At 41.9% G+C, this 27537-nt stretch overlaps 1 protein-coding gene across 10 annotated transcripts in view; it reads right to left on the minus strand.

Moving 5' to 3' along the window:
- Positions 1-27537, minus strand: part of WDR17 (WD repeat domain 17) — a 114318-nt gene that overhangs the window by 70229 nt on the left and 16552 nt on the right. For 6 of the 10 annotated variants that reach the window (XM_061583655.1, XM_061583656.1, XM_061583657.1 and 3 more), the window contains exons 1-2: positions 24008-24110; positions 21898-22109 (exon numbers count right to left, since the gene is read on the minus strand). In XM_061583655.1, coding sequence (XP_061439639.1) covers positions 21898-21912 — 15 coding nt within the window. In that variant the 5' untranslated portion in view covers positions 21913-22109; positions 24008-24110. Of the gene's footprint in view, positions 1-6598; positions 6670-18403; positions 18634-18670; positions 19114-21897; positions 22110-24007; positions 24111-27537 lie in introns of those variants that run through there. The other 4 variants (XM_061583651.1, XM_061583652.1, XM_061583653.1 and 1 more) reach the window with 4 other exon arrangements.

Raw genomic sequence — 27537 nt, forward strand, 5'->3', positions numbered from 1 at the left:
GAGTCTAAAGAGGCTGAAGCTGCACAACAGAATTATTCAAGAAACAGGCAAGAGAATAAAACTTGTTATTTTTGTGGGTCCCGGGGACATATACAGAGACATTGTTTAAGTAAGAAGAGGAGAAACAGAGACTATGGATGGCAGAAACCAAGCGTAAACTTTATTGCTGAGAAGGACACTAAAACACTTAGCACTAAATGGCTTCTGGACAGCGGGGCGTCTAATTGCCTGATTACTGACGCAAGTTTGTTTTACACTTCAAAGCCTGTGCAAGAGAAGATTTATCTGGCTGACGGATCAACTCGGGACGCAATTGCAAAAGGCACGATACGGTTAAGTAATCTTAAGACGATATTGACAGATGTATTATTAGTTACTGATTTAAAATGTAACATTCTTTCAGTGAGAAAATTAACTCAGATTGGTTGTAAAATAACTTTTGAAGGGAATAGATGCATTGTGCAGAAAGGCAATGTAATATGTATGCAGGGGAAATTACAAGACTCAATGTTCATAGTTCAGAGTGAGCATGCTGAACCTACATGTGCCTGGTTAGGAGTGAATAAAAACATACACGAAAATTGCATCCATGAGTGGCACAGAAGATTAGGGCACGCAAACTTTGAGAAGATTAAAAACAACCCAAAGCATAGTAAAGACTTAAAGCTAACAAATTGCGAGCATGTGGATGAGTGTGATGCATGTTATAAAACAAAAATGACAGTGGCACCAATTAATCAGAGCGTTGAAAGTACTACCACGGAACCTTATCAGCTTATACATGTTGATTTGGCAGGACCTTTCCAGAGTTCAAAAGGAGGGGCAAGATTCTACTTAGTGATTGTTGATGATTTTTCTAGATTTACACATGTATATTTATTGAAAAAGAAAAGTGAAGCGGAGGACAAATTACGTGCGTTTATACAGAGAACAGAGACACAATATGGGGTTGTTATTAAAAATATAAAATCAGACCAGGGAGGCGAATTTACAAGTAATACATTGAAAGCATATCTTGAAAAGAAGGGAATAATCCAAAGTCTCACTGCTCCCTTCAGCCCATTTTCCAACGGAACTGCAGAGAGGAGGAACAGGTCTCTGCAGGATTCAATGAGAGCTATGCTAGAGGATGCAGACTTGAATAAAACATATTGGGGTGAATGTATTTTGTATACTGTATACATACAAAACCGTCTTGTACACAGAATGATTGGAATGTCTCCCTATGAAAAGTTGACAGGGAGAAAACCCGGGCTAAAACACATTGAGCGTTTCGGAGCAAAATGCTGGGTGCATGTTTCTAAGCAGAAAAGACATGGAAAAATGGCCCCAAGAGCTCAGGCAGGTCGTGTTTTGGGATTTCAAAATGCGTTTTATAGAATTTGGTTACCTGAGAAACAACAAGTAGTATTAAGCAGAAGCATTAAAGTAGTAGACCAGCCTTGGAAAGATAGTCAAACAATTGTGCTTGATGACGCAAGCAGACAAAGTGCAGTAGATATTCCTTTTGGTCATCAAATACCCTTAAGAACTGCGTTAACTGATATGATGAAGGGTGGCAAACGTAATGTTAAAAGACTCAGAAGTGAGGACATAGCGATGCAGGATACAGAAGTGCCAGGGACTAGTGCAGGCTCAAGTACAAGTGCAGGTACAATAAAGGATGAAAGTGAAAATGAAATTGAAAGTGTCAGACGTTCTGAAAGAACAACCAAAGGAAAACCGCCACATAGATTCACATTCAATGTAACACAACACAAGGTGGATGAGACAGATGAATATCCTACAGAATGGGTAAAAGAAGGGCCAATAGACACTGAAACAATGGATCTAATGTGGAAGTACTGTACTGAGAAATGAAATGTAAAGAGATACTGTATTAAGTAATGAAAAACAAAATGTAAATATGTGTAGTGAAATGAATAGGAATGGAAATTTGTATTATGAAAAATGAAACAAGATGAATGTATATTGCTTTCTGTGAGTCACAGGTGGGGGCTGTTGGCCTGTAATGTGTTCTGCGTGTCTCACAGAAAGAGGCTCTGGAAACCTGAAGCAGAAGAGTTAAGCAGAGCAAGAGAGTGTGCCAGGTCTGCCAAGGTCAGCAGCTGGTTGACAAGGGCAACCGCTGAGATAAGAAGGGGACTCAAGGCAGCTCTGGTGTGGGGGAAAGTTTGTATGGAAGGAGGACTGCGTTTGTTAACTTTAGTGTCAGTAAAAGACTCTTACAAAGTACTTTGCCTGGCCTGTATTATTCCGGTTCGGACCTGCTCCAGTGCCTCTGCACTGTACAGTATCAACACGCGCTGCAACAGTGCCACCATTCACCCACCCCTTTCCTTGCAGGCCCCCTCAGAGCATCCAGTTGGGTGTGGTCTCTTACCAAGTATTCCCCGCTGTAGCACACCATCCTGTCTTCCCACCTCCGTCTTCTCCTCTGGGCGGCTCTGTCCTGCTTTTACCAGCCTTGGAAAGCAAGGCTTGTGAAAGCAGGGCCGTGCCAAAGCTCGGGGCGGATTCCTTGCTTAGCAGGAGTCATCCACCCACCTACTTACCTACCTATTGCCTCGTCCACTCTCCTGCAGCCCAGTGCCCTGAAAGGGAAGCGCTGTTGTGTTTAATTCCCCTCCCCCGACCCCTTCCACGGTTTCTGGAGCACAACATTTCAATTAAGAAGTTTGAGGAACAGTGCACTGAGTGAGGGAGCAAGCAGAGGGGGGGTGGGGGGAGGGCGAGCGAGTGGGGGAGAGGGCGAGCAAACAATCAGGCAAGGGGAAGAGGGAGCGAGCAAGAGAAAGCCAGTGGAGGGTGAGTGAGCAGGTGCAGGTGGGCCAGCGAGTGAGTGGGCGGACAGCTCCCTCCCTGCAAACCCTGCTGTGGAAGGGGAGCACTACTCCCAGGGAGGGCAAGTGAGTGAGCTGGTAAGGAGAAGGAAGAGTGAGTGAGTGGAGAAAGAGGGCGAGCAAGCAAGGGAGCCGGCGGAGGACAAGCGAGTGGGCTCGGGTGATCCATGGCAGGGAGCCTGCCGCAGAAGGGGAGCACTACTCCCAGGGAGGGCGAGTGAATGAGAAGGCGAGGAGGATGAGTGAGTGAGTGGGGGAAGAGGATGAGCGAGTGAGGGGATGCGAGTGGGCAGCTCCCTTCCTGCAATCCGCAGCAGGGAGCCTGCCACAGAAGGGGAGCACTACTCTCAGGGAAGGTGAGTGAGTGAGTGAGAAGGCAAGGGGGAGCGGGAGCGGGTCGGTGAGCAGGCCAGCAAGCAGCTTCCTCCCTGAGAGCACTACTCCCCCACCATAATGAGGGCGAGTGAGCAAGTGAGCGGAGGGGCAGGGGGAGAGGGCGATGCTATGTTCCAATTTCTGTTGCTTTTTGCTTTTTGGCGGGGGGGCTGGTCCCTAACCCGCCATATGAGTGGGGCCCTACTGTATTAAAGGGGGATGGTAAAACTGGGAGGCACTGTGTCATGGCTTCTCCTTTCGGGCAAATCAATATTTGCTGAGCCAGTGAAACGGTTCCCTAATAGTGGAACATATCTGGTTTCAAGCAGTCAGAAACAGGCCAATCAAGTTTCATTCCTCCAAAATGCCAGTTGTAGAAAGGTGCATTTAGGACTTCTGCATATGTTATTGTTGGCTCTCGTGCAATCCTTATTATTATGGAAAATTGTAAAAGAATTGGGCTGTACTGCTTTTATGTTACCATGGTATCCTCCTGATCTTTCCATAGAAAGGGGGAGTTTTAGAATAGGTGGTCACGAAAATGGAATGTTCGCATGATGCAACATAATTTATAGTTTTCTCTCCAAATTTACAGCTTAATGAATCTAACAACTGTGACCCTAAGCTCAGCTTCCACCTATAGACAGAGGTTGTGTGGAATTTTTTAAAGAGGACAGAGACTGTCCTGTCCACGTCCAGTTCAAGATAAATAACCCTAAAAAGTGAGAGCAGAGACCTTGAAGTTGCTCATAAACAGTTAGTACACTGACAGCAAACTGAGCATGCACAGGTCATGGTCTTTGATACAACTGTGATATGCAGTTTCTATTTAAATTACAGTAATTTCTTCAGAATTTGCATTATAGACATAAATTAACATATACACATTTTATGTAAATTTTTCTTCTTTTGGCGTCTTTTTGGGAGACCCTATCTATAGGATGAAAACTCATTACTAACCCCCTATACTGCAACTGGTCTACCTTACAAAGCCTAATAGGGCGCTCTACCTTACTAATTCTTTGTTGCCACTGCCAGCCTTATGCAGCTGATTTCAGACACATTTGCAATGCCACAAAAAGGACCAAGCAACTGCAGTTTTCCATAATTTGTTTATTCGCCATCTTGATATTGTTTTCGACCTGCAGAAGCCTGCAGGCTCAGTGTGGGTAAGTCAAGTTTTGGAAACCTATTAATATCGTCAAAAATCTTGCAATACGAATTTGAGAATGTTTAGATTTCTAATATATTTATTTATTTATGTTAGATTTATATCCTGCCCTTCCTCCTAGTAGGAGCCCAGGGTGGAAAGCAAAAGCACTAAAAACATCATAAAAACAGATCTTAAAATATATAAAAACACAACATCTTAAAACATTTTTTAAAAAAAGCTTAATTTTTAAAAAAAGCTTCAAAAACATATTAAAAAGCAATTCCGACACAGACAGACTGGGATAAGGTCTCTACTTAAAAGGCTTATTAAAAGAGGAAGGTCTTCAGTAGGCGCCGAAAAGATAACAGAGATGGCACCTGTCTAATATTTAAAGGGAGGGAATTCCAAAGGGCAGGTGCCACAACACTAAAGGTGCCATTTCCTATGTTGTGCAGAACAGACCTCCTGATAAAATGGTATCTGCAGGAGGTCCTCACCTGCCAAATGCAGTGATCAACTATATAAAGGATAAGATGGTCTCTCAGGTATCCTGGTCCCAAGCTATATAGGGCTTTGTAAACCAAAACCAGAACCTTGAATTTAGCCCGGTAGCTAATAGGCAGCCAGTGCAATTCTTGCAGCAGCGGAACAACATGTTGGCGATATCCTGCCCCAGTGAGCAGTCTCACCGCTGCATTTTGCCCAGCTGCAGCTTCTGACCAACCTCAAGGGCAGCCTCGTATACAGTGCATTACAGTAATCCATCCTGAAGGTTACCAATGCATGGATAAGAGCGGTCAGGCTATCCCCGTCCAGAAACAGCTGCAGCTGTCTTAACAGCTGAAGTTGGTAAAAGGCACTCCTAGCCACCTAGATCACCTGGACCTCTAGAGACAAAGATGGATCCAGGAGCACCCCCAGACTATAGACCTGCTCTTTCAGAGGGACTACAACCCCATCCAAAGCAGGCAACTGATCAATTATCCAAACTCGGGAACCACCAACCTACAGCATCTCAGTCTTGCTAGGATTCAGACTCAGTTTATTGGCTGTCATCCAGCCCACCACCGAGTCCAGGCAGCGGTCAAGGGCTTGCACAGCCTCTCCCGATTCAGATGTTACAGAGAAAGATAGCTGACACCTCGCCCCAAATCTTCTGATGACCTCTCCCAAGGGCTTCATATAGATGCTAAACAGCATGGGGTACAAGATGGTACCCTGTGGCACCCCACAGCACAACTACCTGGGGGCCGAAAGACAATCACCCAATCCTATTCTCTGAAAACGACCTTGGAGATAGGATCGGAACCACTGTAAAACAGTGCTTGTGATACCTATCTCGCCAAATTAGTTCAGAAGGATACCATGGTCAATGGTATCAAAAGCCACAGAGAGATCAAGTAAGAATAACAGGGCCACAGTCCCCCTGTTCTCTCCCGATAAAGGTCATCCATCAGGGCAACCAAGGCTGATTCAGTCCCATAACCAGGCCTGAACCCAGACTGGAATGGTCAAGATAATCTGTTTCATCCAAGAGTACTTGCAATTGCTGCACCACAGACCTCTCAATCACCTTCCCTAGAAAGGGTGGTAGTTCTCAAAAACCAATGGGTCCAGGGAGGGCTTTTTTAGGAGAGGTTGGATCACTGCTTCTTTCAGGGTGGTTGGAACCACTCCCTCCCACTGTCATGGACCACTGCCCCCTCAGAGCACAGGGACCATGCTTCAGACCCAATTCCCACCCTTAGGGCAATTGTCCTGGAACCCAAACACCAAATTCCCCCTTGCCAAGGCTGTGCAAACTAACACCAACCCTGCAAGGTAGAAAGTAGGCTGCCACCACCCCTTCACTGGTTCAACTCAGAGTAGGGGAACTCTGAGCCCAGAAAATAGGTAAACCAAGGTCCTATAAGACAAGAGCCAAACTTACACTCCTTGTCAAGAAACCTCTGGTAAAACCCCACAAATTAGAATTAGGCTTAACTCCTTTTCCCTTTGGTAGTTGCGTAGCTGAATGGTCAAGGTGCTGAATTCAGAACCACCCTTACCCTCAATGAACACACCAGGTTAAATAGAAGTAGCTTTATTCAAAAATATAAGTGCACATTAAAATATAACAGCAAAACAATTCTTCAAAACCACACACCTAATCAGGGGTTTAGGTACACATAAGAGAGTTCATTCACACAACAAGAAAAATAATATCCTAACTAACTTATCTACTTACTTATGAGATAGTTGGTTGTAATCTCATCTCTCCTCAGAGAGAATTGCATCAGGTACAAAACAATGAAACCCTACTTAGGTAATCACCAGCAAGATGGAAACCCATAGGCATCATCCAGGGAAACCTTCCAGAGGGAACAAAGGCTATGGGTCTCAAGCTCTATACTTAAGGAAAAGAAACCCAATGGTCCAGGATTAATTAACCAATCAGGGGCTTACTGATGTAATCCCTTCTCGATGCTTCTTCACTTTTTCGCGCCTTGCAGGCCCCCCTCCCAACTGTGTTCTCAACCTTCACAGGCCTGCATGGCCTTGAGTACCAGGCTCTTACTGATCAGCATAGATAACCAGGTGTTTCTATTCTGGCCTCCCTAACTGCCTTCAGCTGTAAATGCAGTTTAACATTTTTGCCTTTCCCCAGGCCTGTTTTCTGACAAGATGTAACTCCCAGAGTTCTTTGTTCTGAGCCATGCTATTAACATTTCATAAAAACATACAAGTTCATGACAGTATTGACTACACCCTAGATCCACTTGGTCAAACTCCCTCAGCAAGCTTTAATAAGCCAAGGGCAAGGGTTGAGAGGACATATTGCTGGGCACATCATCAGAAACGCCTTGTCCACGTCATCAGGCTGCATCAACTGAAATTAATCCCAAGAATTTGCAGCAGACGTTGCACTGTACACCTCACTGGGAACTACAGTAGATGTGGATGGGGCATCAAGATTGCTACGGAGGTGAGCAACTTTACCCTCAAAGTGCCTTGCAAACAATTCACAGTGGAAGCCTTGGAATTGATGTCAATGGAAGCCTGACAATACAGAAAAGCTCCACTGGATGGCTACTTGAGGATGCAATGGTGGCAGAGAAGTGCACCTTCTAGCTGAAGAATATTTAAAATTAATTGTGCAAAGACTTGAACCACTAGTCAACATTATGCATTCAAACCAGAACAAGCAGACTTCCTTAGTTTGTCAAATCAGCCATAGAAAAGGACATTCCCAAAAAATCTAAAAATAAATAAACCAACAAAAATAAGTTAAACATCTTTAAGAATAGTAATTTGTAAAATCGGCCTTGTTAAATAAACCTCAGCTATTTAAAATAAAGATTACATACTAATAATTATACAGAAGCATTTTGCTGCACTCATATTTTATCGCATATATACTAGTAAAAGGATGTCTACTGTTACGAAGGCTATGACAAAGGGGAAGGGAAAGAACTTTCTCTCTGCCAACTACATCGACAATAACACTGTGAGCCCTTCCTGGTTTCTAAATATAGGAAAGTGATAAAGGTGAAAGACTACATGTTTCTAATAAAATGGACTGGATTGATAAAACTGGATCACTATTTGAAGATATATGATTAGGTTACACCTACCTTAACATATGTATCATTTTCTGTAAGCCATTTAAGGATTTCCATGTTCATTACAAAGCCCTGCAGATTCCAAACAAGCAGCCTCTGTCTGGCTGTAAAATGTAACAGCTTCACTTGATGGTTAAAAGAAATTAAACCCTGATGTTATTAAGGAAAACATGCTGACTTACTACAGGATGCTGGACAGTAGCCTGAGCATTGTGAATCACCACACACACAGCGCAGCAATGTCAGTAGCCTGGCAACTACATTTCTTTAAGAGATACCATTTTAATATGCAAGTGTGCATTTTTCCTAATTCTTTCTGTTCTACCTCTTTTATTTCCAGTACTTCCTTTAACTTCATAACAATAGCACTGGGCTCCAGGCTCCTACTGGGAGGAAGGGTGGGATATAAATATAAATAAATAAATACATAAATACATACATACATACAAATGAGAAAGCACAATGCACACTACAAAGTATTATATATTCATAATCTCATTGTCAGCTACTACCATCAGATCATTCAGTGGTACAATCACACCCAATTCACAGTATCTTCATGTTTCCAATGCTTCACATGCCTTGCATAGGAAGGCACTGCAACTCAATACTTTTTATCAAATTCCACAGGGTATTAACAAAGCAATTTTATTACCTGCTGTTAGAAAAATTAAACTTTGTTTAGGTAACTGCTCTTTAAATATACAATTTCCTTGACTACTGGAGACAGTGTAAAATACAGTATATTATATGAACATATACAGCTGCCTTATATTGAGTCTGACAATTACCCTATCTAGCCCAGTACTCTGACCAACAGTGGCTCTCTAATGTCTCGGGCAGAGGTTGTTTCTGGCCCTAGCAGCAGAGATTCTCTCACCAAAGTTTGAACATGGAACCTTATACATACAAAGAAAGCACGTGCTAGACTAATGAGCTATGACACATCCAAATATACAAAGGGTTTTCATGGACATATATGTCCCTGGAAGAGGAACATGTGTGTACTAGGGTGTTGTTGACATTGTTCTAAGGACAGATCTCTGGACTGGGGTTATGATTCCTGGTACTAAATTATGGACTGCTTGTGAAGTGCTAAAGTCAGTTTTAATCGCAATCTAATATGCTCTATGTGGGGATGCTTTTAAAGATGGCTTGGAAATTTCAGCTGGTTGAAAATGCAGCTGCCAGAGTCCTGTTGGAGGCTAGGTGGTCAGCATCTGTAACACCTTTCTTATACCAACTGCACTGTTTGCCAGCACATTTCTGAAACCAATTAAAAATACTGATTTTGACTTTTAAAGCCCTAAACAGTTTTGGACCAAGCTATTTGATGGACCACTTGGACCTGTACCATCTTGTCCACATTTTAAGATCTGTGTCAGAGGCTCTCCTAGTGCACCTGCCCTCTAAGTCTATAACTTGGCTGGATGTGAGGAAGACAGCCTTCTCTATGGTCCTTTCAACAGACCTGTGCTGAGTCACCATGCAGCAAGGTTTCCAGAAGGCCCTGAGGACCTGTCTTTTTCAAATGGTCTTCCAGGAGTGACATTTTATTGACAGGATAGTGCCTCTTTTTGAATTATATATTTTTTACTCTTTTTAATTTTGTTACCAGGAGTTTGGAGTTGTTTAATTTTAAGTTTTTACTGATTTTCTTCTCTTCTTGCTTTATGTTTATAAGCTGTTTTGTGTGGGCACTGCCTGAAAAAGTGGTCTAAAATATTTTTTAATAGTAAGAACTATAATGATAAGAAGGACTATGGATTGGAGACATTATGAGCGAATAATGCAAAAAGACAATACCTCTAGTTAAAAAGAAAGACCTCAATGGATGACTGATGAAACTCTTAAAAAGGTTAAAGGGAAAAGGAAAACAAAAGCAAAAGGAGAAAGAAACATAGTCAGAACGCTAAATGCAATAATGCAGGGACTGGCATGTAGGGACAGAGAATTATTGCAATAGTTATTGCATAGAAATAGAAGAGTACAACAAAAAAGGTAGAACAAGAGCCCTATTCCAAAAGATTAGAGAAATTAAAGGGAAGTTTAAACCAAGAGTAAGGATGTTGAATAATCAACAGGGAAACACACTGTCTGACCAAGATGAAATAAACGGAAAATGGAAGCAATACAATGAACAACTATATAAAAGAAATACAAGGATGACAGATTCACTCATAGAGGAACCGTATGATGAAGAACCTGAAATTTTAGAATATGAAGTGAAAGCTGCTCTTAAAATACTTGGAAGAAACAAATCACCAGAAACAGATGACATACCAGTAGAGTTGCTACACGTTATTGAGGCTGAATCCGTCCAAATTTTGACAAAGATTTGTCAACAAATATGGAAAATAAAACAATGGCCCACAGACTGGAAGTGTTAAGTATATATCACAAATCCAAATAAAGGGGATTCCAGGGAATGCAGTAATTACTTAACTATTGCCTTAATATCCCATGCAAGTAAAGTAATGCTCAAGATTCTACAACAAAGGCTCTTACCATATATGGAGCGAGAAATGCCAGATGTGCAAGCTGGATTTAGAAAAGGAATAGGTACCAGACATCATATCGCAAACATACATTGGATAATGGAACAGATCAAGGAATTTCAGAAGAAAATCACCATGTACTTTATAGATTACAGCAAAGCCCTTGATTGTGTGTATCATGAAAAGCTATGGAATGTTTTGGTGCACAACCTATACTCTGGACAGGCTACTGTAAGGACAGAATCTGGAGAAACTGATTGGTTCCCAATCGGAAAGGGTGTGAGACAGGGGTGTATTTTATCACCCTATTTGTTCAACTTATATGCAGAACATATCATTTGGAAAGCAGGACTGGACCAAGATGAAGGAGGTGTGAAAATTGGAGGGAGAAATATCAATAATTTAAGATATGCAGACAATACCATACTACTAGCAGAAACCAGTAATGATTTGAAACGAATGCTGATGAAAGTTAAAGAGGAAAGCACAAAAGCAGGACTATAGCTGAATGTCAAGAAGACTAAAGTAATGACAACAGAAGATTTATGTAACTTTAAAGTTCATAATGAGGACACTGAACTTGCCAAGGATTATCAATACCTTGGCACAGGCATTAACAAAAATAGAGACATTAGTCAAGAAATCAGAAGGCTAGGACTGGGGAGGGCAGCTATGAGAGAACTAGAAAAGGTCCTCAGATGCAAAGATGTATCACTGAACTCTAAAGTCAGGATCATTCAGACCACAGTATCCCTGATCTTTATGTATAGATGCGAAAGTTGGGCAGTGAAAAAAAGTGGATAAGAGAAAAATCAACTCATCTGAAATGTGGTTTTGGAGGAGAGCTTTGTGGATACCATCGACAGCAAAAAAGACAAAAAAAATGGGTGTTAGAACAAATTAAACCAGAGCTATTACTACACGCTAAGATGATGAAACTGAGGTTATCCTACTTTGGACACATAATGAGAAGACATGATTCACTAGAAAAGACAATAATGCTGGGAAAAACAGAAGGGAGTAGAAAAAGGGGAAGACTAAACAAGAGGTGGATTGATTCCATAAAGGAAGCCACAGACAAGGTCTGAACAGGGTGGTTTACAACAGATACTATTGGAGGTCGCCGATTCATAGGGTCGCCATATGTCGTAATTGTCTTGAAGGCACGTAACAATAACAAAATGGAAAGATTTTAAAAGAGTGGTTTCAGTCATTCCCATCTGAGATTAAAAACAAAGATATCAACAACAGAAATAACGTAACAAGAAGACCACAGCAGATACCTTAGTCCTAAAACAGGGGCAGTTTCCCAGCTGGCCTCAGCTTAAACCATTTTAGCTATGTTTTAATACAAGAGTGGAGAGCCTGAGGCCCTGGGGAATGACGTGGCCCTCCAAACCTCTGTATCTGGCCTTCAGGATTTCCCTAGACCACGCCTCTTTCCCAGGCTACACGTATGCATTGCTCTCATCAACCAAGATGGCGGCAGAGGCTTCAGCCCCTTAGGGAAACCTCGGCCACCATCTTGATTGATGGTAAGCCTGTGCACGCGGTGTGTGCAGCCGCAAAAAACAGCAGAGAGAAAGGTAGGTGAAGCGGGGGATAGCGGGTGACTTGGAAGCTCCTCTCCTGTGGGCTGCGGCTGCCTCTGCGGATCGCAGAAGGGGAGTGGAGGGGCCCAGGGTAGGCTGGTGCCCAAGGGCCTCGGCATGCCTGGGGCCGGCCCTACTCTCCGACACTGGAGGCATGCAAGAGGCAGCTGGACAGTCATCTGTCGGGAATGCTTTGATTTGGATTCCTGCACTGAGCAGGGGGTTGGACTTGAAAGCCTTATAGGCCCCTTCCAACTCTACTATTCTATGATTCTATGAACATACACAAGTAGAAGTGTCAACCAAAGAGACACCATCCATCTGCCATGGCCCAGTCACCCATTTGTGAGTAATGCATAATGTGTATACGTGCAGCACATGTGTATACATATGCATGCATATTATTCATAGTTGGGTAGTGGAGGCAAGTAAAGATCTATTTGCCTAATCCATCCCAAATTGTCACATGTACATTTGTATGTTTAAATCATCAATGTATCTTCCTTTGTACTAAACAACTGAATTCATTTACCCTCTCTGGTTTGAATACACATGATGCTATAATCTTGCTGAACGTAATCAGATCTGGGTCTCACAAATATCTGCATGGAAGACAGCCTGGGAACCCTATGTACACTGCCATAGGCTCTACAAACAAAAAGCAGGATATGAGAGATACCTATTATCTGAATAAATTCTGTTCATATAATTTTTCTTAGAGTTTCAATAATCCCTGCAGCTATTTCCTGGACATTTCCACCTTGATAAGATTTTTTCATACAGTCTTGAAGTGACACTTTTATTCTATTGTACATTTTTTTTAAAAAGCACTGGTACAAGATGTAGATCATATTAAAAAGGATCTCTGGAGGTGCATTTCTGCATTAGGATACATTTCATGCAATTCACAACCACACATTCTCCAGTGCACCAAAATTCATACTTAACCTCCCCCACAAAATCAGAGAATCCACTCCCTCTACCTTTTCTGAAGCCCATTTAGAATTACATCTCTCAATTTCCTGAAGCACACAGAGATGTCCAATATCATTAGAATGTTTTCCCCCTCAAACATGGTACAAAGATTACCATAGCAACCCTATTTCTTATTGCAAAATATTGTCAAAGCCTACATCAGCCTTCAAAAAACCCTGAGTAAAATTCTATGAAGCATTTCTTAAAACTGGCCTAATATCTATTAATCCCTTCCTAACTATTACATTAATTTATTTCAGCTCAATAATAAATATTTTCAAAGTGTACTGTATTTTAAATATAGAGCCTCAAACAAATGTCACTGTTTGCCAACCAACAGCATCTCTTTACCTCCACATATAATACAATGTTTGGTAATTTCAGTATAATATGATTAATTCAGGTTTCATCCATCAAATAAATATTTCTCATCCAAACACAGTACTGCAATGCAAAATATGGAAGACAATAAACTGCAGAAAGATTCAGTGAGCTAAAATACAAAGCAGGTATTTCAATAAAAGAAAGCATCTTACCCTTTGTTGTCCTTCATACCAATCATCTTCATCAAACCAATATGAAATATAAGTCATCCAAGCCATTGTAAATTTGAAATGAAAACATGTAAAAACTGGTAAATAAGCCCCTGAATAATGCTAAGGCAATATGGATTCTGTGTGAACATTTACTGAGACTACACAAAGATGAGTCCAATGCTCTGTGAAATCAACTCATCTAAAAAAGCAAGCTTTGACCAGGAATATTTCATAGAAAACATTTTTAAAAGATTCAAGTGCAAATGAGATCTAGATATAGCATTAAACTAGAAAAGGAAACCAATTTAGGATAAAAAAACAAAATCATCATTATATTAAAGTTTATTAATGTTTCAGGCTATATAAAACAACATAAAAGCTTGTCCCTCTGAGTTCAACGAAATTCCAAGTAAGTGTGCATAAGACAGCAGCCCAAGCACCAGTGTAGCAATGGCCTAAAGGAAATTAAATTCTAATGAATCCTGTACAAACCACCCCATGAACCATTAACTGTGTTTTATTATTTAATTTTTTTAGAATGTTTTCAATTGTAAATTGTCTTTTTGGAATGTAACTATTTTTAGTATTTTTTTCTTCATTCTGTTAAATTGTTTTATGTTTGCCACTCTGGGCTCCTTTGGGAGGAAGGGTGGGATAGAAATTCAATAAATAAGTAACTAAGATATCTGACATTGCATTTATTTTCTTGTATTTTGGAACTGTGCAACCAGAAGACAGGTAATGTGCATCATTGTAATGTTCCCTGAAAGTATGCGGGCATTTTCAGAAGTAAACTGGCAGGTGCGAAAAGGATGCTTAATTTTTTCCCTACCTGCCCAATGCCCCCTACAAATGCCTATCCAAAAGAAAACAACTTTTTCCAGCCAACCTTCAACACTGGAAGAAGTCTAGGCGAATGGGAAAATAAGTCTGCCAATGTACATCTTATGAAGTGGGCACTAATCCATCAACATTTATGTCAGAATGAGTCTTTAGACTAGAGTAGCTCTTGATTGTTTTTGCAGCAACTTATTTATGCTGTAATCACTATACCATTGAACTCAATGGGGCTCACTTTTAAGTAGACATGCATAGTATTGCACTGTGAAAGAGAATCCCCCTCCTGAATTTGAACTCAATCAAGCTTATTTGATACATACATATATGTGATCTGAAGTAAAAAAAAGTAAATCATTCTGTAAATATGTGCTAATACTTTTAATATGTATTGATCCACCACAGGTTTTCTGCTTGGTATACCTCTAAATTGCTTCTACCTTCCAGCAACAAAGTCTCAGATAACAGTAACAATTTTTCCAATCTATGAAATTAGATCTTGTCATTCATTTAAAACAAATGTAATCAAGTAGTATCAAACTCATAACATGAAATTCATGATTAGATCTTAATGTAGAGCACCTTTCAAATGAAAGGTTGAAGGAACTTGGCATGTTCAGTCTGGTGAAGAGAAGGCTGAGGGGCGACATGATTGCACTCTTTAAGTACCTGAAGGGCTGTCACATAGCGGAGGGTACAGATTTGTTCACTGCTGCCCCAGAGGGTAGGACTAGGTCTAATGGTTTTAAGTTGCAGGAGCGTAGATTCAGATTGGACATTAGAAGGAACTTCTTGACAGTAAGGGCAGTTCGGCAATGGAACCGACTGCCTAGGGAGGTGGTGGGATCCCCTTTGCTGGATGTCTTCAAGCAGAGGCTGGACAGCTATCTGCGGGAGATGCTCTAGCTGTGGATTTCCTGCTGCGAGCAGGGGGTTGGACTCGATGGCCTACAAGGCCCCTTCCAACTCTATGATTCTATGATTCTAATCCCTGTAGTCTTCAACAGAGATATACACACAAATCCAATCCACTGTAATGCTGAAGTAACTACGGTACTTAATTTTGTGATTAATGTCATCATGGTGATGGAGCCTGTGTCAAGCACATAGCCCAGAAACCCTTGCTTTGAGTCTTTGGTTCTACATGATGTTAACCCCTATAGACCCCAATGATACAAAAAAGCAATGAGGACACAAAACACTCAACAGAATCAAACCCTGGTTTCAGGCTTGAAAACATACCAGTCCAACTTTCTTCATAATGTTTTACATGAATTTCAAGCCTTCATACAAGTTTTTTATATCTTATGATCAAATAAAGTCCCGTTTTCAGAAGCCACGTACAGAGACTCCCTAAATCATAAGTCTACTTACTGAGTTTTGTTTAATCTACTTAACATGTTAACTGTTAAGTAGCAGCAGACCATCGGTACTAGGCAGACCTCACAAGTATAAAAATGATGATCGGCCTGTGGCTAGGGTGGGGGAGTGCGGAGTGTCAAGGAAGTCTCTGGAGCTTGACAGGGCAAGGAGAACTTTAGAATCTGATGGTGAAGAAAGTGGTGCCACTGTTAACAATTTTAGCACTTTATACAAGGAACTAAAAAGACTCTAAAGCCGTATAAAGCTAACAGACACTTTATCTCAATACACCATTAAGTGAAACTGTTATGAGACCAACCAAAATCATAGGAAGCTTTTGAGTTCTCCAGGTCTCTTAATCAAGCAAGATGCTACACAAAACAAGGGGTGAAGGGGGGGGGAAGGTCAAAAATTAGGCAGAAGCCATGAAGCCGGACATGAGGCACAACTGTCCTAGTCAGGGCTGATGGGAGTTGGAAGTCCAAACAACCTGGAGGCCTTGGGAAAGGTTGGTTTAAACAATAACTGAGAGAAAGATGAGCTTCACATAAATATTTTCAAAGACACTAGGACGATGCACCACCCTGATGTTTTGGAGAGTGCAGTATATTCTAATTAACTAAAATGAATAATGATATGAATATAGGAATATAAGAGCTCCTGTATAAACTCTCAGTGGGTATTCAGTCTATTCTCTTGATTTATCTAACTAAAATACTGTATTAGATTCAGTATGCACAAATTATATCAATGTTGGTTATGCAAGAGCTTCTGTAGCTAAAGCAAACGTCAAGAACCAACCAAAGGATACGCCAAAAATCTTGCTGGAAAGCATTATACCTTCTGATAAAAATACTGTTCTGCTGGTGCTTCTCTCAAGAAGATTCAGTAAAACTGAGAAACAAACACTTGAAGGGCAACTGAATATAACTGGGATCTGACATCATTTCCAAATGCAGCAGGAAGACTCACAGGACAATTGCTGGATAACACAAAAAGCTTCATCCTTAGTTAATCTTATATAAAGGTTGGCAATGGGTTCCACAAGAATGTTCCTCTGGTGTGCCAGGTTTCTGTCTGCAAGGATTTTTTGGTTTTTTTTTTTTAATTGGGACCTCAGCTGCAGCCCAGTGCAGTATAGGTTTTCCTAGAATCATGCAGTTCTGCTTTGCATGTACATCAGTTCAAACTCTAAAAGGAGAAGTCCTACAATGGATTACCAGTTGATGTGCTGCTTAAAAGTTTGGGTTGTTGGTCATCTACATTTCTGAGACACTTGTTAAATAAACTATCAAGTAGTTGTTCCCCCACCCTGCTGTCAGTTTCAAAGTACTTGTGGAAGTATGGGAATGCAGTGGGTGGGGTGGGATGGAGTAGGGAGCAACCAGGTCCTGTGTAAGTGTGTATCTCTACACAAGTAATCATTCACATTTTGGATTATGTACATGAATCCTTAATCTCACATACTTATTTCACTTTCTAATTTATTTTTCTGATCTCATTGATCACACATTGATACATTTTGCAATTTAATTCTCCATGAAATCAAACTGACACTCTGTGCAGATACCATTAGTAGACAAATGGGTTCCTTAAAGGGGTCCAGTACATTGATAATTCTAATGTTGTCATTTAGCAAGCAAGGTATTTTGCAGCTTTTTTTTCAAAAGTAGGATTTTCATGTCACTATGTTTGTGTCCTTAAGAAAATCCAATTCCATAGAGATCACTTCACACAAACTTCATCATGCACAAATTTCATCATGCAGCTGGGGTGGGGGTAGTGAATGGTTGCTTGACTTTTCCTTTTAACATTTGGTTTACAATATATCTCATACTTTAAACCTACTCGAATGTACCATGGACCATTTTAAGGCTTATCTTATTGTATTGTTGTTATTTATCGTTCAGCATCTCTTCCATTGCAACTAATAAATGTTGTAGTTGTGGCATCCTAAAGACCAATTGACTTATTGTTGTACACATTCTCATGGATTAGAACCTACACCTGATGAAGTGGACTCTAGTCTAAAAAACATATACCACAATCAATGTAAGACTTTTTTCTGCCACAGCCTAACACAGCTACACCTCTGAATATTGCAGACATGTGCAAAGTAGGGTATTTCAACACTACTTTTACTAAAAAGTGGTCACATTTTCATCAAATCTAAATGCAACAAGTTTTTAAGTGATTGCATACTATCAGAAAGCCCACATGCACACAAATATATATCAAAACAGTTTTGTCTCTTTTACTACCTGAAATATTTATTTATAATGAATATTTCCCATGTATGCCCAAATCACGAACAAGAAGCAGCTTTAGACTGTAAAGTATCCTAACCACAAAAAGGTTAAACACTACACCCTCACTTGCTGGATTAGGGGCAGTAAGTTATTTAGAAATGCTTGCCAGAAAATGTTCTTATTTCTCCTTAACCAAAGAGAAAGGAAGCAACAGATGAACACATAGACGTATGGGAGAAAAGCATGAACATTTGGAATTAGGACCATAAATAAATAAGTAAGAATACGGGATTAAAGCCAAAAGTGAAAGGTAGCCAACAGCAAACAAGTAGGATAAAAGGACTACTTGGTGCCAGAAAACAGTGCCCCGGCAGAACCCACCTACTCGTTTCTCCCCCACTTGCTTTGCTCTGTGGTGTGTACGGGCCGCTCCAAATATAAACGGAACGATAATTAAGTATTTTACTCCTCAGCTTCTTTTCTATTCAAGAAGAGCCAGCAGAAAGCCGACTTTCCCCTCCCCTTCCCAATATTTTGGAGAATTTCGTCTAGTGATAGCCTGCAGCTGCTTTTATACATTTTATATATTTTTTCTCTTCACAACAATCCCTCTTGGCTCTGCTTGCTTTTAGCCAGCCTGCTCCCTACCTGCCCGTAGTGAGGCGCTGGCGTGCGCCGCTAGACTCCCACACACCCTCCACGATGATAGCTCAAAAAGGGACAGCAGGCGAGGAAGAGGAAGAAAATATAGGGGTCGGTGGACACTAGCCTCGTTTCCTCGGCAACCAGCTGTGCCCGCCCCTCAGCTTCGTGCTGATTGAAGACAGCTTCTCACGAGTTGCTCAAGGGGAGGAGGAAAACTCTATGCTGGTGACGTTCCTATGATGGACGTCAGGGGATAAGTTGCCAAGGTGACGGAACGAGAGAGGGGACCCAGCAAGGCTCCGGGGGAAAGAAGGTCTGCAAGGCTATAAACCACATAATCCCAAAAGTCGATGCTGCCCTCAGAAGTTGCGCTGAGATTTCAGGAATCTTCCCTGGTTCCCGTGTCAGTTTGCTCATTTGTGTGGTTTTACCATGCACTACGCGATTCTTTCCAAATGTGCCAGTTGGCGTCGCCTGCCCTTCGGAGTGCTTCGGAGCTGCGACTGGGTGGGGGCAAAGCGTGCCTGTTTAGCTTGATATTTGCCCGACTACAGTTGTTAATTCACTCTCTGCCATCCTAAGATTATTGTATTTTCACTAGTTACTGCTGTTGTGATGGTCGCTGTGTTTAGCTTGTAAGTTGCCTGAATTATCACAGACTGTATTTTTTGCATTCCGTTTTCATTGCCGACTAAACCCACCTTTTACAATTATTTTTTCTCTACACCCATGTGTATATGTACAAACACATGCATACACATGTTCTGTAAACATGTACACATGTCCCAGCCTTGAAGAATTAGCCTCCTTGACCTTTTCCTTCTACTCCCCTTTCCTTGTGTGTCTTACCTTTTTTCATTTGAAATCCTTTAATTGATCTAAGCCTATTTGGGAGACCATAATTGTCAGAAAAAGGAATAAAATATAGTCAGAAAATATACCTACCAACATAGGATAGAACTTTATGCCTCTAATGAAATGGACTCTAGTCCATGAAATGTTGTGTCCTAAGTTTGTTAACCTTTAAGGTGTTATAAGATTTTTTTTGTCTAATTATATGCTCAGGGTAGGCAGTAGCATATCATATTGAAGTGTGTGTGTCAGTCAGAATGCAGACAGGCAATTCCATCCCCATCTTTGTTTTTTTATGATCAATTTTAATTTATTTTATCCAGTGCATGCTTTTTAAAAAATTATGTACACTGATTTGAGACTTTGGTAATTAAGTTGCATATTAATAATAAACACGTGCTCTTCCAAATCATGCTAGCTTTCCCCATGGGGGAAAGCTAGCATGTGTTGGAGAAGGCCTAATCTCCTTCTGATGTAAGTTTAGTGCCTTGTGTCCTTCCTGCACTGCTCTGAGAATGGTAGAAGCTCCGAATCACATGGGAGAAACTGGTAACATGGCAGCTTCCTGCATCACCCCTCCCTGTCAGGGCAATATTGGAGTTGTCTTTCCCTGGCTGAACTTTCCAGCAGGGCTACGGAGTCGGTACGCCAAACCTTCGACTCAGACTCTATTTTTCTACTGTCTGACTCCGACTCCAACTCCACCCAAAATTGCTTCCAACTCCACAGCCCTGGAAAGGGCTGTAAATGGCTTTTTAAATTGGAAGCTATCATAGCAGCATTGTTACCACTGCCTGAATATGCACGGATCTTGGCATCACAGCATTTGTCTTCATCTGGGTCCTGTGTCATATACTGACACACAAAATGTTTTCCATCTTGAGTTATGGTGAAATGCTCAACTACAGCTGACTTCATGGGAAGCTTCTTTGACATTTTGAATTTATATTTTAAAAAATTTGTCAATCAAAATTTAATTTGAAGTCGGAGTCAGTACATTTCTACTGACTCCGACTCCAACTCCACCCAAAATTGCTTCCAACTCCGACTCCACAGCCCTGCTTTCCAGTTTATACTGTATAGTGTTCATGACACTGAAGAAACAGGTGCTGTTGCAAATGCATTGCAAAGTGGAACAAGCCGCATGATGGCAATTGAATGTGTGTTTTCTAAACATTTGAATCTACTCTCATGCCCTATTAACTTTTAATGGATTTGACAGAATAATTCAGATTGGACAGAATAATACAGAATCATGTGCGTAAACACACTAGCACTTCTAGAAGGAGCCCTTGCAACTGAGCACAGATGAACAGCAAGTGAGGTTGAATGTGGTATATTCAGTCATGTCACCCTCTGCCGAACAGATAAATGAGTAACACAGGGCAGTTCCAGCAGCAAGCACACAACCTGCTGCTATAGATCAGGGCTACTACCATATATGTAACTGGGGTTGGATTCAGGTACACCTCCCGCCACAACTTTTAGCACATACAGACAGTATGACAGATCTGTGTTTGGAAACTTCTTTCTGTGCATTGATCCTCCCTTCTATATTAAAATGCACTAAGGGATTTGATGGTGGTACTGGTGGCAATGAAGCTTCTAACAGTGATTGGCTGAGAAACAGATTATCTTGACCCATTTCAGTCTAGGTTCAGGCCTGGTTATGGGACTGAATTAGCCTTGGTCGTCCTGATGGATGACCTTAATCAGGAGAAGTACCGGGGAAGTGTGATCCTGTTATTCTTACTTGATCTCTCTGCCGCTTTTGATACCATTGACCTTAGTATCTGTCAAGAAATCTTGAATTTAAAATAGCTCTGTGGCAAAGAATTGTGGGGATTTCATCTTGTGAGAGCAATGATTTTGCAGTTTCATTTCACAGCTGAAGCTAATTAGTGAAGCCTGAGCAAGAACACCTGCTTATCAGCAAGAGACTGGTACCATCAAGGTCACAGGCCTGGGAAGCTTTAGGGAGGATGTGACTGTTAGGCACAAAAACTAGAGTGCATTGCATCATGAGAAAGCCCCCTGGTTGGCTAATTAATTCTTGACTGTTGCTAAGAGTTTTTCTATAAGACTAGGATTGAGAGTTTAGCTGTTGTTTTCCTGGGTTCTATCTTGCCTATAGGTGATGACCTGTGTGGGGTTCCAGTTTCCATCTACCACCCAGGTGATGCATCTCTAAGGAGCTGTGAATCCATGCAATTATACAACAGCTACATCTTTGTAAGTATATATTATGTTACCTGGATTTGTTATTTTGTTTTGTGACTGAACTCTCTGTATTTTACCTTGCACTCTGGGTGTGGGCTTTAAGGAACCATTTTGCTATTTTTGTGCACTTAAATTTAATAAGGCTACTTCTTATTTACCTGTGTGTGTGTCATGGCCCCGTCAGAGGACTCATCAGATGAGGATGACTCGGGAGTAACAGCAGCAGACCCAGAAGCAGCAGACCCAGAAGGAGAAACGGAGGAAACTCCTGAGAACCCAGCTCCTTCTCCTCTTCAGCTGTAGAGCACCCCAGACACAGCTGAAGCCCTTCAGCCAGACGCAGACAGTGAACAGGATACTCCCCCCTCACCTGCAGAATGTAGACAACAGAAGGTCAGGCAGAAGAGGGGCAGGCCTGTCCACTTAAGGCCAAAATGCTGATGGCTCACACCTGCTGACAAACCTGCTCCTTAAAAGTGAAACCTTGGGTTCAGCTTGTTGCTGATTACAACATCAGGCGTGACCACTGTGTGTCTTCCTATCCCCTGAACCTTGACTTAGACTGATCTCTGGGCAAACTAGACCTGGACCTTCACTGACGTCTCTTCTGGATTTCTGGCTTGGCACGTAAGCTTTGAATGGCCTCTGCCCTTATCTTGCTTTCTCCTTGCTAGCCTGGCAGATTTATAGCCAAGCTGCCGGCTGAGGAATTACAGCCTGGCAATTACCAAGGAATCTCCAGCCCTGCCTGCACCCCCACCGACACTGCTGTCTCAGTGAAGAGCTGACAGTGTGTTCATTGCAGGAGTAGTGTGGCTCTGAATCTGATACCTTGGCTACTTAAACACAGGCTACTATATATTTGGTTATTTGCCTAAAGCTCCAGGACAAGGAGTACTCGTCTGGATCTTGTCTCTTGGAATCCTTGGCAGGCATATTTCTGGTACTTTGGGTTTCCCCTTGGCCCAGAGTGGTTGACCAGCTTAAGGGATAGTGACAGCCTACTTACCTTGCAGGGTTGTTGTTAGCTTGCTGAGCCCTGATAAGGGAAACAATTGCCAAGATCAATTACCCTGGGTTTGGGAGTTGAGTCCTGGGACTGAACTGCATGTCAGGTTTATGGCATGGGTTCATGAAAGCATCCTTCTGGGCCAACTTGCTGAGATGGGTATTGGAGGCACTGTTTTACAGTGGTTCCAGTCCTATCTCCAAGGTCATTTTCAGAAAACAGCATTGGGTGATTGTCTTTCAGCCCCCTGCCAGTTGTGCTGTGGAATGCCGCAGGGTACCATCTTGTCCCCCATGCTGTTTAACATCTATATGAAGCCTTTAGAAATGGTCATCAAGAGACTTGGGGCGAGGTGTCACCAGTACACTGATGATATTCAGCTCTATTTCTCTGTAACATCTGAATTTGGAGAGATCGTGCAAGCCCTGGACCCCTATCTGGATTTGGTGGTGGGCTGGATGAGGGCCAATAAACTGAGTCTGAATCCTAACAAGATAGAGGCACTGTGGGTTGGTGGTTCCCGAGTTCGGATAATTGGTCAGTTGCCTGCTTTGGATGGGGTTGTACTCCTTCTGAAAGTGCAGGTCAGTAGTCTGGGGTGCTCCTGGATCTATCTTTGTTGCTAGAGGTCCAGGTGACCTCAGTGGCTAGGAGTGCTTTTTACCAGCTTTGGCTGGTAAAACAGTGGCAGCCGTTTCTGGACTGGGATAGCCTGACCACTATTGCCCATGCACTGGGACCAGGATACCTTATCCCAGTCTGCATCTGTGTTAGAATGGCTTTTTAATATGTTTTTAAAGCTTTTCTTGTTTTAAAGATGTTTTTAAAGCTTTTCTTGTTTTAAAGATGTTTTTAAAGCTTTAAAAAATGTTTTTACAGATGTTGTGTTTTAATATATTTTAAAGTCTGTTCGTATGGTGTTTTAAAGTGTTTTTAGTGCTTTTGTTAGGCACCCTGGGCTCCTACTGGGAGGAAGGGCATGATATAAATCAAAGAAATAAATACACTAATGTTACAGAGGAGCATGCAGTATGGTGGGGATAGAGAAACCTAAAGCCCAGGGTCTCTGTATCTGGCCCTTGGAACTCTCCCCAAGCCAAACCCCTCACTGGCCCTGCTTCACAGAGTCTTTTTGTCTGGTTGGAATGTGTTCTCAAATTCTGACAATGCCTCTTGTCAGGATGCATGACAGAGATGTCTGTGTCAAACTGGCCTACTATGCAAAGGTAAATTGAAATTTTTTTTGTTGCTCTACCTACCTACTTTTCTTCCAGTGCTGTCCAGGACTGACATGTGGCCCTCAAAAGATTACGTAGAAGAGTGTGGGGCCCTCAGGCTAAAAAAGGTTTCCCATCTCTGCAACAGCACCTGGGTAAAGAGAAGATACAGGAACCTATGCAAGACGGAGGCAAGGGCTTCAGAATGCAACTAGCAAAGGAAAGAGTGTTGAAAAAGGATAATCCAATGAGGAAAAAGTGTGGGTTAGAGTCTGAGAGGGGATGAAAAACAGTCAGAAAGCACATGACCAGGAGCTGAGGAATCCTATATTAATTTCTAGGTGGGTAGCTGTACTAGCCTCTTGCAATAAAAACAACAGTCTTGGGGCACCTTCACTTAACATTGCATGTTAATCATCAGTGCTAGGATATCTGTGCAATCTATAAGTGTTTCTTGGGAATGGTTCCCTGTCCCACTACAGGTGTTAACACAACAATCTCATCAGTGTTGAGTAAGGCTGCAACCCTAAACCCACTAAATTCCTGGGAGTAAGTAAGCCACATTGATTTCAGAAGCACTTACAAGTGAGTAGACACGATTAGGACTGCACTATAAATGATCACCAGCCCTGCTACTGTAAAAGCTGTGCCTATTTAACATACATTTTACATCTAATGGTCACTGACTGTGATGATTCCCATTGCCATTCAACTTCCACCTTACAATTTTTTTATATACCTGCCAACTGAAGCTGTGAATCCGATATATGTCTCCTCAGAAGAAAGATCAATTGGGTTCAATGGAACTTCCTCCTAGGTAAGTGTGTATGGGATTGCAGCCTTATATTTTACTTTAAGCATCTGACAAAATGGGCTTGAGTCTACCAAAGTTTATACCATAATTAATGTTTTAGGCTGCAATCCAGTACACACTTACCTGGGAATAGGTCCCATTGAACCCAATGGAGCTTACTTCTGAGTAGACATGTATTGGATTGCAGCCTCTGTCTTTAACGTCTTAGAATACTCTTTGCTGTATACATTGATTATTTTATTATCTTCAGTCTACAAAGATTTTGATGACCGGGGACTTTCTTGACCAAATTTTCTGTAACATCAGCAAAAAGAAGCCAGATATCTTGTTCTTCTGAAAATGCTTTTACTGTATAAACTACTAGCAGCTATTCCAAGTAAGGCAAAAGAAAATACAATTTATACATGCATGAACTTCACTTGACATCATTTTTCAGCTCTTGATTATGCAATGCTTGATAACTTTCAGTTGTCTAGGTGAATTTAATCCACTGAAAACATATGTGTTTGAAGTGAGATAAAATGTTCCATTTATGGTGTTTGATCTGTAATGAGTTATTTCCCTTGGGTCTGTGAACTCTGCAGAATGGTGAAAAGATGCTCCTTGTGACGCCCTTCCCTGGCTCTCCCTGTCAGGTTCCTACCTGCTCGTGGTTACTGCCTGTCACTAGGCACCACCAGGGACTCCACCAGTCCGGACTGTCCTTTTTTATGGTTTCTCTCCCTGCTCTAGCACAGATCTCAACAGATCCCCCTGCTAGACAGCAGCACCAGTCACGTCCTATAACCAGTATTCCCAGAGACTCTGCCTGAGTCTCTCTATCAGGTTACCTCTGTGACTGAGTGCTTAAGCTGTCCCACTCACTTTGTATCCATGCAGATAATTCTGGTTTGCTCTGAATACTTGTGGTGTTATATTCTCCCCTTCACCGCTGCCACCATTTGTTTCCCTTCAGCCTTGGTGTTTACCTTACCCTCCCTTCTGGTCTGTGAAACCCCAGCCAAGGATCAGGCCTTTGGTAAACCAAATATATTTATTAAATAACAGAGATAACAAGATTTCTTTATAAAGGCACTTAAGCATATGGTTTCATCTATTCCTGAGGTACTAGTCTTAGTATTAATCCGAACTCCACACTCTCCTCACATCCACCAACTCTCCACCCAATCTCCTCTCAAAAACCCACCAAAACAACCCACTCACGATCACCGTCCACCCAGATTCAACTGTCATCCTTCCATTTATACTCTCAGCCATTCTAAACACTCAGCCAATCATCCAGCATTCTACTGCCCATTCACTCCCCTCTCCTCTTTCATTCCACTTACCATGTATCTCCTATACAAACAGCACTTACCATATTTACATTAATACAGGAACATCACACTCCTCAACCCTAGTGGCACATCAGGCAGACAGAATATAGTTTACACAAATGTACCTTGAAAATGTGAGTGTAGCAAACCCCATCTGTCATATGACATAACATAATGTGGCAGTAGTGCAGTGGCAAATTCAGAAGAGCAGGGTCCCTTCATAATAAATGCCACCCTGGGCTCCTGCTGGGAGGAAGGGTGGGAAATAAATAAAATATCACACCATGCCCCCTCACTAGCTTGCTTTCTGCCAGCATCTCTACAGTCCTCAGTCCTTCCTGCATGCACCTTCTCCCACAATAGCAACTTGCCTAGGAGCCAATCAGCATAAAAGGGAAATATGTTAGCTACTAAGAAGAGTCTTTCCAGTGGCTGACTCGCCTCCTTTCACTCGGATTGACTCCAAGGAAGCATGTTAGTGTCTTCTCAGTGGCTAACACCCATAGGCTCCAGCCAGCTTTCATGCCGATTGGCTTTCAGGATGTTGGAAACATAGGGACCTGGCTGGGATTCTGCTCTCAGAAACATGAAGGGGTCTAAGACCCTGAGATCCCAGATGGCTACACCCCTGGATGGGGGTGTTTCCAGTTTAAAAAGGGTGAAAAAAATCACAGAAATCTCATTGCATATATACAGTGAGTGTACAGGATGCTACTGTACTACACAGTTTATTTACTGATTCAAAACTGAACTGACGATACAAAATAAATTTGTAGGAAATATATGAATCAGTAGGAAAGTAAAATATTAGCAAAGGAACAAACTGAATCACAGCTTTAGATTTTAATTAAACCTACAGTTTGAGTGACCTCTGGTGGGAGTTAACAGTGCAGCACACATTAATGAGATACTTACAAAGGGGTTTACTTCCAGCTTCTAGGATGGTTGAGGGGAGGGGGTATTGATTTATTTGGTGAGGGGCTACACAGTGGTTGCTCATGCACAGTCGACCATCCATCATTGGAAATAGCATCTGCACCACACTTGGATACCAGTTCTCTTCCTCCTCCATTCTTGCAAGTGGAACAATCTTATTGGATGGGTGCCACCCCCTCCACTCCCCTTTCAGCATTCCTCCCTCCTTGTTATTCAGAAGATTGCCTTTCTAACCTGTGAGCTCATGCAGCTGTTTAGTGCCATGGTTACATCGCCCCCTTCCTCAGGGAGGAAATCTTTTGTAAAACTAGCTCTCCCCATGAGCAGTGGCTCTACAGGTTTTCTCCTTAGGGCTTTCCCTTCTCTATTTTAGGGGGTTCTCTCCCTCTCCTCCAGATGAAGTTGTGGAGCTGTCATAACGGTGTATAGTGTGGTGGCTGCCATTCTTAAAGACCACACACAGCCCAGCTGGAAATTCCATTCACGCCACCTGTCGGAGCTGACCT

Source organism: Rhineura floridana, chromosome 9, assembly GCF_030035675.1.
Source record: "Rhineura floridana isolate rRhiFlo1 chromosome 9, rRhiFlo1.hap2, whole genome shotgun sequence".
Taxonomy (NCBI): Eukaryota; Metazoa; Chordata; class Lepidosauria; order Squamata; family Rhineuridae; genus Rhineura; species Rhineura floridana.